General features: G+C 41.6%; 2 protein-coding genes across 11 annotated transcripts in view; one reads left to right on the top strand and one right to left on the bottom strand.

The window, feature by feature from the left end:
- Positions 1-2,594, top strand: part of LOC126765682 (uncharacterized) — a 69,187-nt gene extending 66,593 nt beyond the window's left edge. For all 10 annotated transcript variants that reach the window (XM_050483402.1, XM_050483397.1, XM_050483399.1 and 7 more), the window contains one exon: positions 228-2,594. In XM_050483402.1, the coding sequence (XP_050339359.1) occupies positions 263-1,672 (1,410 nt within the window). In that variant the 5' untranslated portion in view covers positions 228-262 and the 3' untranslated portion in view covers positions 1,673-2,594. The remainder of the gene's footprint in view (positions 1-227) is intronic.
- Positions 2,595-6,125: 3,531 nt separating this feature from the next.
- Positions 6,126-15,514, bottom strand: part of LOC126765684 (uncharacterized) — a 142,047-nt gene continuing 132,658 nt past the window's right edge. The window contains exon 2 of the mRNA XM_050483407.1: positions 6,126-6,135. The gene's annotated coding sequence lies outside the window, so the exon portion shown is untranslated. The remainder of the gene's footprint in view (positions 6,136-15,514) is intronic.

Below are 15,514 nucleotides of genomic sequence, written 5' to 3'. Positions count from 1 at the left end.
CGTTGGAATAATTGTGGATTTCTTGTCAATTAACTATATAATTTAAAGCTTACTAAGAGATGTTAAAAATATTTTCCATGAACGTATATGAATATACATGTATATTCAAACACTGCATTCACTACATTATGAAGCACTATCTTAAATAGAACTTTTCATAAAACTTCAATTAAACATCAAATCAAAGTTGATTTCCTATGGTAGTAACAACTTTTTTTTTTTATTAGGAAGTATCAGGAAAGTCGTGAAAACTACTTTTTGGATGAGCTACATAAAAAATAGTCTTATACAAATGGCCGCTTTCCAGTTTACCTCGTTTAATCTGCAAATGGCACAAGATTATTTTTCCAATTTAAGTCCATTAGCTCAGCGCATTGCGTCTGATATAAACATAACAAAATCATCATATGGCACGCTTTGGTATACTATGAAAGAAAATCAACAAAACGAGATCATAAACCAAACTCTGATAAATCCTGAAATTTCGCTGAAGTATTTGGAAAATCTGTTCCTTCCCGCTTCATCGTTATCACCAAGTTCATCTTCGTCAAGCTCATCTTCGGCTAGTTTATGTACTACAAGTGCTGAACATATTTTGCCATCGTCTTCAAAGAACCGAGGACAAGATTATTTTCCCAATGTCAATAGTAAAACATCGCGTTCGTTAACTGAAAATATTTTACAGACTCAAAATTTATTGTCAAAAACCTTGGTAGCACGCGCTAAGCACACTGTCACATCACACACACATCAACTTGGTAAATTAAAACCTCCTTCGTCTCCACCGCCACCTCCTCCCACTAGATCCAAAAAATTGAAAAGAACTGAAAATACTGAAAAACAGAAAAGTTATTTGAGATCGCTTCAAACGTTACGCAATGATCCGGCAAATGGTAGAAACGAGAAAACAGATTATATTTATGATGGAGTCAACTTACATACATATATCGCACAGAAAGTGGCACTAAAAATTATATATGATGATGTATTAAGGGCATATCCCAATGAACATTCGCAACCTTTCAGTTATCGCACAAAATCACAAATAGATCTACAACAACAGTATTATGAAGCTGATTTGAATGATATAAATCTAAACACTAACTTTGATTATAAATGCCTTACTTCAAACGAGTCGTGCAATATAAATTTGGTTAAAAATGTAGATCTAACTAAAAATTATGATAGCTTACAAAAGGAGTTAAAGAGTACATTGAGCAACCATTTGAAGCCGTTTAGAAAAAATAAACGCCTATTACCTATATCGCAAGAAGTATCCAATAATCCATCTGCTAAAGCAATTCAAGTGCTTTCTTCGCCAAATTTGAATAAGTCTAAAAATGAATCGAGCAGATGTTTGAAAGAAAATTTTGTAAAGCATACATCCGAGGGCTCATTCTTACTCGACTTCAAACCGAAGCAATCAAATTTGAATTATGCCGTGTACGCAGATGTCTATGTTGAAAAAGGTGAATCAGCTACTCTAGTGTACAATTGCAGCAACAGCGGAATTCTGACGGGATCCTCGAACTCGTTAACAACTACATCCGATGACGACGCACAAAGTAATCACGAATATAATGACGAGAATGGTGACGAAAAAACTTTGTGCCGGCTTTTAGATAACGATCTAAATTTACATAGGGGATTCGATTTTCTGAATAATTGGTAAAGAAATTTGTATACTTTTGATATAAATAAGGGAATCATTATAATTATTAAGTGGAGATGATATCATATACATCATTCAATGTATTTTTTAATTTCCACTCCTTGGTCTGCAAATTATAAAAAAACAGTTTTTACAAAAAAAAAGTTCAGTTTTTGTTTCTACGTTTACTAATTTCTTGCAGTTGCACTTTTCTTAAGAAATTATTGGTATATTTATGTGCACAAGTTCAATATGCAAATACGTCTAAATAAACAGTTCCAACATTTTTATTTTAATTCAGTGAAAGGAAAAAATGATTTGATAATTATTTGCATGTTGTTGTTGTTCTAACGGTTATCTAATCCCCGTTAGGATGGTAAGATTTATTATCTAGGTTGTCGTCGACGTCATATAACGGAAGGCCCAAGAAGCATGTTGTTTCGACGGGGTCGGGCCAAAGGAAAAAGGGTGTCAGATGAGTGTGGCATGCAAAGAGGTGGCCAGTGTCGAAGACTCATTGCACGCAGGACATATGTCGGATATGTCGGGGTCTATTCTGGAAGAGTAGGAGTTTAATCTGCTACAATATCCAGAACGAAATAATTATTTGCATCGACATTAGTGATAAAAGTTTGTCATTAGTAATAAAAAAATTAGGCATACATATACATATATTTACGTTCTCCTCAATATAACCTATAAACTTTCATTACCATTAAATATTGGATAAGTGTATATTCATTTGCTAGATATGGCGTATTATACTAATTGTGATGTACATATAATATGATGTTCTGTAATGCAACCGAAATATTTCTGACATTGCATCAGTTTTGAAACGTATTAACCCGGCAGTTGAAGCACAGTGACAAAGAAATTCACGCATCACAAATAAAGTTGATTTTTGACATTTTCATATGCAACGTTAGCGTAGTCCGATTGAGCTTTCTTCTTCTTAGTTTTTTATTAATGGTTTTTATTAATTTCGATAGATGGTTAATAATGAGTTATTGCACTGCGGCCCAGATCCAGCATCCGGAAAAATTTAGTAGCTTGCTGGGCGCTACTGAGGTGATGAGAACCCTGTTCACGTAAATGGAACCTAAGGCCTTAAGCCTGCAAATTGGATAATCTAGAATCAGGTGTACTGGGGTTTCCTGTTCCATGCTGCAGAACTACCAGTTTACGGAAGAGACTATGCCCCTGTTGGACAAGTGCTTCCTGAGTCTGCAGTGCCCTGTGTAGAGCGCGACGAGGAGGCGGAATTGACAGGAGGGAGGGTGATTATTTCCTTAAACCTTGAGATCCTCCTAGAAACAGCTTGGCATGTCGCATTCCTGCTGCCAGTGCTGTTCCCTTTCCACTCTCTCCACCGTGCGGAGCAGCTCCTTAAGAGTGTGGGACTTCACTGCGTTACTTGGTTCCCGTTGTTGTTGTAGTTGTTGTAACGGTTTATCAATCTCCGTTGGCGTTGAGCGTTCTAGTTCGTCGGCGATCTCATTTCCGGCTACCCTTTTATGCCCCGACAACCATATTAGGTGTACCCGGTTGCACACTGTTAGGCGGTTCAATCTTCTCATGCCCTTCTCTACTAAAAGCTATTTAATCCCATATGCTGAGATCGGTTTTAGCTCCGCTTGACTGCCGCTAGAAATGGCGATATGCTGGTTGCGATAGTTGCGGTGGAGATTGAGTTCTACGTACTGACTTATAGCAAAAACTTCTGCTTGAAAAATGCTTGGAAATCGTCTAATTGGTTTGGATAGCTTGGTATGTGGTCCCGCAATGCCTTCCGGTGTTTTCGAGCCGTGAGTGTACCACTGGATAGTATTGTCTCTCAGCAGAGAATAAAGTGGAGAGTCATTCCACTCTGTTTTGCTGCCGAAAGTAACTCTAAAATTCTTTGTAAAGTTAATCCTCTCCCTAACGCCGTCCCTTGGAAGTAGGGCCAGTGATGTGTTTTTCACCAAATGCAGAGGTGTGAGCTCCAACATCATTTCAAGCGCTGCAGTGGGGCATGTACGCACTGCGTAGCCTTGGCTGCCCAAGCAACCGCCCCATAGGTGACAATAAGCCGAACAATCATGGTATACAGCCATCTAATGATACCTGGCTTGCATCCCGAGGATCTGCCGGTCAGGCGTTTGCATATCGAGAGCGCCTTGGTGACTTTGGACAGCGTTAGATACACTAGGCGTCAAATGAAAGTATAAATGTAGTATATACTGGCAACCTCAGATCATTAATTTACTTCCTACATTTTTGCTTAAGAATAAATTCATAAAGCATTTTATGTAGAAGCACCGTTACGTAAATAAGCAGTTGGAGTAATATTTACACTTATTATTTAGACGAAAAAAATATTTACTGCATCGGGAGTGATTAGTCTTCGCTGGTGAGCCTATGAGTGCGCGTCAAATGAAAGTATAATTTTAGTTTTGGTTAATTTTTTTCAAGGTAAAACGGAATTTTACTATATATTTAATACATTTGTATTTATTAAGGGAATTTATGTTATGGTGAAAAACTTTTTTTTTCTGTTCTTAGTAAAAAATATAAAAAAATTGAAGAGAATCGGATCTTAATTGTACAAGATGGGAAGAGGGGTGAAACGTATCAAAAAAATTTATGAAAAAGATTCCATTTCGATCAGAGAGGAAAGAAGAAAGATTTTTGAATAATCCAAGAGAAGAAAGAAGAAGCAAGACTCAATACGGTGGAGGTCCAAAATCCAAAATTTCTACACACGCTGAGCGACTTGTACGAGAAAAGCTCCTGAAAACCCTGAAATTTTATCACGGGAGTTGATTAAAAGTTTTGGTTTGGATGTTTCCATTAGTACAATGAAAAGAAAACTATCTACAAACATCTGGTTTTAAGAACGATGTCGCAAAAAAACGAGCTATGTTTTCCATTTCGAGTAGGAAAAAAGGACTAGAGTTTGCAAAACAATATCCAAATATGCCAACCCCATTTTGAGATAAAGTAATATGGTCCGATTAATTCAAATTCGAGCTAAGGAGTTAAAAAACAGTGTAGTGTAAACCTTCTAATCGCTTAAGCCACAGTGCATACAATCATCAGTGAAGCATGGAGGATGTTCTCTCATGGTTTGGGGCTGTTTCTCAAAATTTGGTGTCGGTAATGTACTTAAAATCGATGGACGAATGACGGTTGCTTCATATGTTAACATTCTTAGCGAAATTTTTAAAATAAGTGCGGAAAAGTTAACTTGGGGTCGTTGATCTTCCAATAAGATAAACGCACATCTCGCCTGACTACTCGCTTTTTTGAAGAAGGCTTAAAGAAAAACTGGCCTGGCCAACTCAGTCACCGGATTTAAATCCAATTAAGCATTTGTGGTTAATCTTTGATTCAAAAATACCAAAAAGCAGCCGTACAAATTTGGAATAATTTTTCTTAGAGACGAAGCGTCAACTTGACATTATTCCAATGAAAATATTAGAAAATTTGGTTCGAGGCATGCCAAAACGTCTTCCTGCAGTAATTCAGAATAAAAAAGGCAATATTAATAACTAAATTTACTTTTAAACCAAACGTTTCGTATTTTTTTCAAAATTTATACTTTCATTTGACCACTTTTATTCAAGAGTCCCTTTTTTAAAGTGGAACAATTTTTTTTCCTTTCTATTCCGGAAAAATTTTTTTTTAATATATAATTTGTTACTTAAATACTTATGTTAATGTAATATAAATGTACGAATTATTAGTTGTTTATTTTAATAAAACTGCATTGAAATAACGGTTGTGAAATTTATACTTTCATTTGATGCCTAGTGTAGATCCACATGCTTACTCCACCGTAAGGATGAGTTTAATGTGAGGCCAAGGAAATTGATCTCTTTCGACATCTCCAACTCTCTGCCTCCAATTGTTAGGGGTCTCAAGCTCGGAAGAGATCTTCGCTTAGTAAAAGGGATCACGGTAGTTTTGCCTGGTTGATACTTAGCCCTACCGTTTTACACCATCCCTTTGCTAGTCTTAAGCCCCTTTGAACAATGTCGCAGAGAGTGTTCTCGAATTTGCCTCCCGCCAATGTCAATGTCGCGACAATGTCATCGGCGTACTCCTGGCAACGAATCCCATTGCTAGTGAGCAACTTAAGGAGCTCATCTACTACTTGTTCCATAGCATGGGGTGTAGTACTCCACCCTGAGGTCAGTGCCTGGTAGCGCCAAGACGAATATTGTTGTTTCAGCTACCCTAAAACGCAGTAAGGCCCCTATCCATGTGAATACAGGGCCATCACGTTCCTTTTCTCCAGTGCCTTGATCACGCTTGCGTGAGACGCATTATCAAAAGCACCTTCAATGTCAAGGAAGGAGCGTATCGCAACCTAGCCATTATCCAGCTAATGCTGTAGTTCAGCTGTGAGTTGGTACAGAGCAGTGTTAGTGGATATGCCTGCTCTGTACCTGTGCTGGTTAGCATGTAGGGTAGCTATTTTCAGCGCTTCCGATCTTCTGTAGTTGTCCACAATCTTTTCCATTCCTTTTGGCATGAAGGCCGAAATGATTTGGCCAACGAATAGTCTCTCCTACCTACCTTGGGGAGGAAGATTACCTTCGCAATTCTCCATGATTCTGGGATATACGCCATCGCCAGCCTATCTATCATCAGCCCTAACAAGTGTGGCAAGAGAACTTGCATACCTTGTTGCAAAAGAGCTGGAAAGATGCCATCCGCCCCTGGTGACTTATAGTTCAAGAAGGAGGCCTGTGCCCACTTGATTGAGTCTGCAGTGAACATACTGACGCTGTCAGAGAATTTCCTAAAACTGTTTGACTTCGCGCACCTAATCCCCTTGTTGTAGGTTGTTAGGTGTTGCCTATATTCCTCCCAGTTGCCCGTGCGCTTGGCTTTATTAAACAGCCTGCGCACTGATTGCTTAAGTATAAAGGTATACACGGCGTAGGTTTAAATTTAATATAGATAAGACTCCTCCGTATATTTGTACGGGAGAGCCATTTGCGGCAAACAATGACAGAGAATATGGAATTTTGCTGATGTATAGTAAATGCAAAGGCGATGACCTGTTGGCTTATCAGAGTGCTTTCCGGGTTCTGATATGGTATTAGTAGAGCTGGCCTAATGACGATAACTCGAAACAGAAGTGAACGAGCACGGTTGGTGACATTTGGTGGCATTTGCACCACATTTTGCATGATACCAACAAAAAATGTACGTATGTTGAATAACCGGTCTTCCGTGTGACGTAGATCTACTGTGGTGGCGTCCGGTAGATAGGCTAATGCTGTTTTCGAAAGAGAAGAAATTTCCGCATATCGTTCGTAAATCTGTTAACTCAGCCTACGTTTGCGATTCGGAGATAACTTCAAAAATGTTTCCCCGTCTTTCAGTGATAAGCATTCTGCGCTAGAATCAGCTATTTTAATTTTGTCGCTAATAGGAACGTTAATGGCGATAATAGCTGTTTACGTCTGACCCAGAGGTCATGTAGTATGCTTTCGCTGAGCGTGGCTGCTGTTCGTCGCCTTTCGTTGTACAAATCGGTAGGACTCAGTTACCCAGTGGAAGGTTTTTCAATACACGTTGACGACGACATTACCGACTCTGGGCGAAATTTTCGATGATTCTACGACTAATGTAGCTAAATTTATACGTTGTTGGTGTATCTTCGAAAAGAGTACACATCGCTATTAATTTACTGAAGTTACGCTTGCAAATACTATGTTTTATTTGGTTGTATCAGAGCAAACATGTGATTCTTCAAACCAAAACTGCAGCCAGTAGCATTAAGCATTAGGGTGGGTCGATTTTGGACTTTTTTCGATTCGGGATTTCTAATAGTGCGGAAAAGTGGCCTTAGTACTTCCTGATTCCAATGCAACTTTTTGTTTTGAGATCGGATTGCAAACTCCGACCTTGAAATTTCGAAAATTCGCCTAAGAATGTGAAATTGTCTACCTAGCGCCTAAAATACGCATCTTATGGCAAAATATATAAAACAAAAGTTATTTGTCACGTCATTTGCTACCGAAATGGTACATGTGATCATGGCCGTAGGACGAACCGTTCTCGAGATACGAGCGAAAATGCGGCGCGCCACAGCGCAAGGTGGAAATCGGCTTGCGGCCACACTTCTTGACGTTGATTTCACCGAGTGCTATCACTCACATTCATTCACCCACGCCAAAGGACACGTTCGGATAGGTCTCCACACAAATATTTTTTCATCGAGTTCCTTCACTTTATCGGTGATTTCGCCGAGTTCTATCACTTACATTCATTTCCCTGCGCCATACGACACGTTCGGACTGGTCTCCACATAAATATTTTTTCATCGAGTTCCTTCACTCTTGTCGTTGATTTCGCCGAGTGCTATCACTTATATTCTCTCAACAGAACACAGAACTCAAAATGTCTGTATCTAAATTTGAATTTAGACAGAAATGTCCTGTGTTTGGCATATATCCGTACAATCTCTCTGAGTCCCAGTTACCTACTTACCAGGATGTTCTTTTGTGTTATCAGTTTGAAAGATTTCGTATAGGGCGACTCCGAGGCGACAACTATGAACCTAGGAGCAAAGAGGTTACAGAAATAGTTGCAAAAAAGGTAGAATATACTTTCAAAAAGTCATCTATTCCGATAGTTTCACACACCAGAGTTGTACAAATGCTCACCACATACCATAAGAAATTTCTGACTCTTAAATGTTTTTAAGGAACCCAATAGGTTTGAGCTCTAAAAGAGACGACTTTGTCTCTTCTGCCGGAAAATTATTTGACATCGCTGCTTGTAAATACATTTATTTTTCTTCTTGCACTTGTCCAAAGGAAAGGAAAGTTCCTATCAATGAACAACCATTTCTCTTGGACCAGAGAACCAGAAGAATTGGTCGCATTGGAAGTGTTGATCTACCTGAAACAAAAAAGATTACAAAGAAAAATGAACGTAAAGAAAAGCTTTCAAAACGTCATTCAATATCAACACTTACCAGAAAAGTATCAGCTAGAACACGTGACCATTCAGATCACCCAGACTCTCATACAGACGACAACAATGTAGGTGCGTCGCACATGGATTCTTCCAAAAACGATGCTGATGATGAATTTTCCCTTCCATCCTCTAAAACCAAACAAAACACACTAGTATTAGAACACACTGCTTTAGCTGCCCAAAGATTTGGAGTAGTGATAGAGCAGCGGCCTTCATTTTTTCATCTGTTTTTCTGGATGCAAAAAAATCAGGTTTGATAACAGAGGATCAGGCTAGCTTTGTCACTGACAAATGCAAGATTTGTCGGGCAAAAAAAGTGTTGGAGTTAAGCTCCAAAACACCGAAAGTATTGACTCTGTATATGGGCTGTATTTTGACGGCCGCAAAGACAATACACTTACACAAGTCAGCGAAGGTGAAAAATACTACCGCGACACTGGCAAAGAGGAACATATTTATCTTATAGTGGAACCTGGTTGTCATTACTTTGGCCACGTCACCTCTCCTTCCGGGTCAGCTGAGGATGAGACGCAAGCTATATGGCAACATTTACAAGACAATTCAGTTGATCTGGAACATCTAGAAGTTGTCGGTGCAGATGGCACCAACACGAACACAGGTTGGAAAGGTGGAATCATTCGGAAACTAGAAGAAAGAATAGGTAGGGTATTACAGTGGGTTGTTTGTCTTCTACATTTCAACGAACTTCCATTTCGTGCTCTTTTCGAGCACATAGATGGTGTCTCAAAGAGTCCAAATACATTCTCTGGCGACATAGGTAAACTGCTCCCTGATTGTGAGAAGTTGCCTGTTGTCAAATTTGATAGTTTTCCATCCTGCCAATTACCTTCTGAGGTCATTAATCCGATCCAACTTAGCACAGACCAAGCTTATCTCTATAAAATATCAGAAGCTGTTATTTCTGGTCAATGTTCCTCAGATTTAGCGTCGATGCATCCAGGTAACATGTGCAAATCTCGCTGGCTCACCTGTGCAAATAGAATTCTGAGATTATACATTTCTACTGACAAACCAACAAAGGAAATAAAGATTTTGGTCAAGTACATACTTACAGTTTACTCACCTTTGTGGTTCTCAATAAGATTCAACAGTTCAATCAAAGATGGCTCGCGCCATCTCTATGCTGCAATTCAAAGGTCGAGATACTTACCTGCTAAACTGCGCAAGGTTGTCGATTCATCCATTCAACAGAATGCTTTCTTTGCTCTTCCAGAAAACATTCTCCTTAGTATGATGACTGGCGAACGGATAGAAGTCAGAAAGTTGGCCCATGACCGTCTTCTGGCAGCCAGAGAAGCAGAGTCTGACACTGTAAATGGAAGGGTTACATGTAATAAAGTGCCAAAGCTGAATTTTAAAGCTAATAATTATTACGATATGATTAACTGGAAGACTATTACCTTGACTGTTCCACCAGTTCTTTGTTCAGTTTCTAACGAAGAACTCATAAAAGGGCTGTCGGGAGACACTGCAGAGGAATGGAAATTTAGTGAATTCCTCTCTCACACCGCGGCAGTCGAGAGAACCGTCAAACTGGTGACAGAGGCATCTTCTAAAGTTATTGGCCCCAATCACGTGATCGTTTTATACGCTCTACACTGAAATCTAGGCAACAAGTGCCAAAGTTTAGTACAAAAACTGATTTTTTTAATAAATTTGACACAGATTCACAGATTTGGTTGGGTCGGGCTTGGGAGGAACCTGAAAAGCAGCCACCTCCACGCGGTGGGTTCTGGGCGATCAATACAGGTTAGCTGAGAGCTGCAACAATTTTCACCTTGCGCTGTGGCGAGCCGCCTTTTCGCTCGTATCTCGGGAACGGTTCGTCCTACGGCCATGATCACATATACCATTTCGGTAGCAAATGACGTGCCAAATAACTTTTGTTTTATACATTTTGCCATGAGATGCGTATTTTTTAGGCGCTAGGTAGACAATTTTACGTTTTTAGGCGAATTTCCGAAATTTCAAGGTCGGAGTTGGGGTTGAAGATGCAATCCGATCTCAAAACAAAAAGTTGCATTGGAATCAGGAAGTACTAAGGCAACTTTTCCGCACTATTAGAAATTCCAAATCAAAAAAAATCCGGAATCGACCCACCCTATTAAGCATCAATGTTATCCTCAGTTGTTGTTGTTTTAACGGTTATCAATCCCCGTTAGGATGGTAAGGATTATCTGTGTTGTCATCGACGTCATCTAACTTGAGGTCCAGGAAACGTGCTGTTTAGACGGGGCGGACCAAAGTGAAAAGGGTGTTAGATGAGTGGGGTTGGTAGGGCGTGCAAAGAGGTGGTGAGTGTCATGCGGAGACTGGTTGCATGCAGGACTTACATTGGGTACGTCAGGGTCTATTCTGGGAAAGTAGGAGTTTAACCTACTACAATATCCAGAATGAAGCTGCGCGAGGGTCACTCGCATTTCTCGCGGCAACTCGAGCTCTTCGTCTGCGATGGGTGGGGGTTTGACTCCAAGAACGCCAGTTCACGGGAAGGAAGTCGGTGAAGGTGTTAATGGCTCCACTGTGAATGTCGGTCAGTACCTGTCGAAAGTCAGTTGCGTCCAAAGTCCGGTCGGCGTACTGTACGACGTCGTCGACGTAGTCAAGGAGAGACCTTTTGATGCTCCAATCCAGCAGATTGCTGCAGGGGTGATTTCTACGAAAACATCCCAGCAGGAACTGTTTAGAGAGGAGTTCATTATGCTCCTTAACTGGGAGAATAAGCTCACTGTGAAGGTGTTCGATAGGAGACATCAAAAGGCATCCCGTCGTGGTCCGAGTGCAGTATTTTGGCAGGTCTGGAGTTTCCTCATCTGCGTACCACTGCATCCAGGCGACCATATAGGTGTTGCGTAGTTGAGGACCGGCCAGCCGATTGCCTTGTATGTTGCCAACAACGTTCCTTTGTCTTTCCCCCATGTGCTGCCGGCTAATGACTTGAGGATTTTGTTGCGGCTCTGTACCTTGGCGATAATCGCGGTCGTATGGGGAGTAAAGGAGCATACACTATCAAAGGTTACACCTAAAATCTTAGGGTGTTTGACAGTCGGAATTTTCACGCCATCAGCCGCAATATTAAATTCAAGTCCATACTCCCTCGTCCAGTTCGTAAAAAAATGGTCGCTGTGGATTTTGTGGGGGAAAGTGTGAGGTTCCGTTCAGTGAGGAAACGAGAAAGGTCGGAAAGGTAGTTGTTTACCTTCGAACACATGCCATCGATTCCATTGCCCGAGGTCAATATCGTGTAATCATCTGTGTACGAGGTTATGGAAACACCCTCTGGTGGCTGCGGAACACCCTGTTTAATTCTTCTCAGTTTAGATGTTTCACCTTGAAATAGTACGGATGATTGACGACTGTTCAGATAGTTCATGGTCCATCTCTTTAACCCTGGAGGAAGCGGGGTTTTCTCAATGTCCTGCAATAGCGTTGTGATGGACTGTGTCAAAAGCTATTGACAAGTCCAACGCTACGAGGATCGTTCTCTCACAGGGTGGTTTCTGGTTGAGACCTTGAACTATCTGAGCGTTTATGACGCTAAGTGCTGTGGTGGTGCTGTGCACTTTTCGGAATCTATTCCGGTGGCTGGCTAGGCTCAGGTGGTGAGTGAAGGTCGGGAGTAGCAAGGCCTCAAGTGTCTTCACTACTGGGGAGAGGAGAGTTATGGGACGATAGGACTCCTCTTTGTTAGCGGGTTTCCCAGGTTTCAGTAGTAGGACCACTCTTCCGACTTTCCACACATCGGGTATTTGAAGAGTGGTCAGCGATAGCTTGAGGACCTTGGTGAGATAACTTACTCCCGTCGAGCCTAGATGCTTAAGCATTAGCATGTTAATTCCATCAGGGCCAATGGATTTAGAAGATTTTGATTTGTTGATGACACTCTGAACCTCCTCATCGGTGAAAGTAAGTGGCGCGCATTTTGCGCAGCCGTCGGTTAACACGTCTCTTGGCTTTGTCTACCGAAGGGTGCAGTGTAAACTGCCGACTAAAATAGCTCGCGCACTTCTTCGGGTCCGAAGAGGCATGACCATTGAATTGAGTCGTGTATCTTCGGGTTAGACAAAGCTTGACAGAAGCCCAAAGCTTACTCACACCGGTGGAGAGGTTGCAGGACTTCAGGTTCTCTATCCATTTCATCCGCTTATGTTGATTTACCATACGCCGAATTTTCAAATTGAGATCCCCTAGTCGGGATCCCCGGGATCGGCATGGTGTGAGTAAAGTCCCGCTCGTTAACAAAACGTCGCGCATGGTTGGAACGGTGACTTACAGCTTCCAGCCGGACAACAGTTGCAGCTGCTGCGATCACCTGCGAATCGATGTCGCCAACACATACGTCCGTGAAATGGGTAGAGCGTTGAAGGTGCTCGCGTTTGACCCATTCAGCTTTATTAAAGTTAACGATGGTACGGTTATCTGCAGAAATGAAATTGTGAGGTTTTCGATCGAGATAATTATGGGCGGTGGCGGTCTGGATGCGAGATGCCAGGCATAGGGTCGCCAGGTTATGCTTATTATCAGATCAACATGGCAATGGTAATATCATGTTATTACAGTGTGCCCATAATCAGGGGGCTTCTACATTAATTGCAGAGCGAATGTCAATCTGTTCGCTAGTACCATCCCCTCTTACTGATCATTTGACAGGCAAGAACGCCAAAGATCGTGGTGCGCGTTAAAGCCGCCGAAATTTAAACGGTTTTCCTGATGAAGTAGCGCCGCCATTTTCGGGTGAGACATCCTGCAGGGCAAATACGTAACTGAGAGCTGCATATAATAAATAACCCGACATTCTAGGGTAGTATCCCCGTGGTCGATGTTCATCGGTTAGACGATGTTGCACGGTGTTGTGCAATATGAAGAAGAAGTACCACCATTATTTCGCTTCGCGATCTTTACGTGTATTACGTTGCAAACCCGCACAACTCAGAAGATCTGAACGGCTGCTTAGTTTGGTTTCTTGACCGCAGGCTATCGATACGCGGTTCCTGATTCATTAGTGCAACTATCTCTCGATCTTACTCTCGTGCTGAATTGAAGTACACGGTTTGTCGCGGGTGTCCGTAGGTAATCCTGGGGTGAGGGATCGCGATAAGTCGTATTTGTTGTAGCTGCAGAACCCGCAGGGCGGTTGCCGTGCTGGTGCTGGTTGGCGACGTTGCTGTTGAAAGTGTTGCGTGGGGGCATGCATGAACGTATGATTCGCTCCACTCACGTGGTGCGCAGGTTGAAACACGCCTCGAAGTGACACCACAGTGCAGGAATTGCACTTAACTGATGTAACGTTCCGACGTATGGCGGTTTGACCCACGGAATAGACTGTGATAGGAACCAAGAGTTGCTGATTGGTTCGCACGAGGATTGGAGCGGGATGAAGGTTAAGCAGAGGGAGATTTTGCCTCTTTGAGTTTATGGGGACCGTGGGTCCTTTGGCCACTGGGGTCAGTGGCGGTGGCGCAACTAGGGCAGATTCACAGCCATAGATGCTAGTGTCGAAATTTTTGGGGGAAAAAACAGGGGGAGACGTGGTCCACTCCCGTGAGTCTTAAGGCCGAATCCCAGACCCGGGTTCCCCCCCCCGGAAAGATTTTGGGTTTTTTATCCGACCAAGGGTGTTTTTCGGGGATTAACCCCTTTTGGGACGGGGGTTTTAAGTTGCCCTCGCCCTTCCGGCAGGAACCCTGGGGGATTTTTGGTGTAAGCTTTTCCAGCCCATTAGTATCTCGGGGGGGTCACCATTGTTAGTGCAGAGTAGGAAGACCCATCTGTTTGGGCATTAAAAAAAGGAAGATTTTTGATTTTTAAAACAGACAATCGAAAAAGCTACTATTCCCCCCCCGAAATCGGGAAGTATTCAAATTTTTAACACTGGTTGAATGGGTTTAGGTTTAGTTGTTTTTCCAAGAAAATATTAAATTTTTGCTAAAAATACAAAAATCTTTTATATATTGAAGAATCTAAACATGGCTATCGGGGTTTAATTTTTAAAGGCCCCCAAGAAAAATGAAAGTTTTTAAGAAATTCAAAAATCTTCATATATTAAAATCTAAAGATTAGGTGACAAGAATATTGCCGATTTTGGGGTTCTAATGTTAGTCGATACTTATCGAAATGAAATCACCAAAACCGTTAACCAGTTCATAAATAAAAGAATATCTATTAACCCCCAATCGTGTTTGGGCCTAGGTTCGATTCCGGGTTTTTTTTTTGGGAATTTCTTATGGGAAAGCCTTAGGGCTTCCTGATTCCAATACAACTTTTTTTTTTGGGGATCGGAGCATCTTCAACCAACCCGACCTTGAAAATTTGGAAATTCCCAAAAGTGAAATTTTCAAGAGCGGAAATTGATTCGGGAAAAAGTAAAAAAAAATTTTTTGGAGTTTTGCACCAAATTTAAAATGATCATGGCGTGGGCGAACCGTTTCCGAGGCGAGCGAAAACCCCGGGGAATGAAAATTGGCCCGCTCCCCGCTACCCGTATTGGTCGCCCCAGAACCCACCGCGTGGGAAAGGGGTGCCTGGTTCCCTCCCCACACAACCAAACAACCCAAACCATGTCAGGCTTGTTTTTTTTCAACGGAAATCTATATACATATATAAAAAAGATGCCATTTTTCTTTGTGACTTATAATCAAAAAGGCTCCCTTTCCAAACCAAATTTTTTGGGTTTGTTTGGAAAATTTTAGAGATGGTTTGGTTTTTAAATTTTTAAAAATCGGATACCAGGGGCTCGAGAAAAGGGCCAAAAAAGTGGGCCGGGTAACCTAGGATGTGTTTGTCAAAGGGGAGAAAAAGGGTGTTGAGATTTTTATAGTGTAGAGATTTTATGCCGCCCGGACTAGGGGCTCGAGATAT

Source organism: Bactrocera neohumeralis, unplaced genomic scaffold (genome assembly GCF_024586455.1).
Source record: "Bactrocera neohumeralis isolate Rockhampton unplaced genomic scaffold, APGP_CSIRO_Bneo_wtdbg2-racon-allhic-juicebox.fasta_v2 cluster11, whole genome shotgun sequence".
NCBI lineage: Eukaryota > Metazoa > Arthropoda > Insecta > Diptera > Tephritidae > Bactrocera > Bactrocera neohumeralis.
The sequence above is the reverse complement of the archived record's forward strand: the minus strand, read 5'-3'. Positions and strand labels throughout refer to the sequence as shown.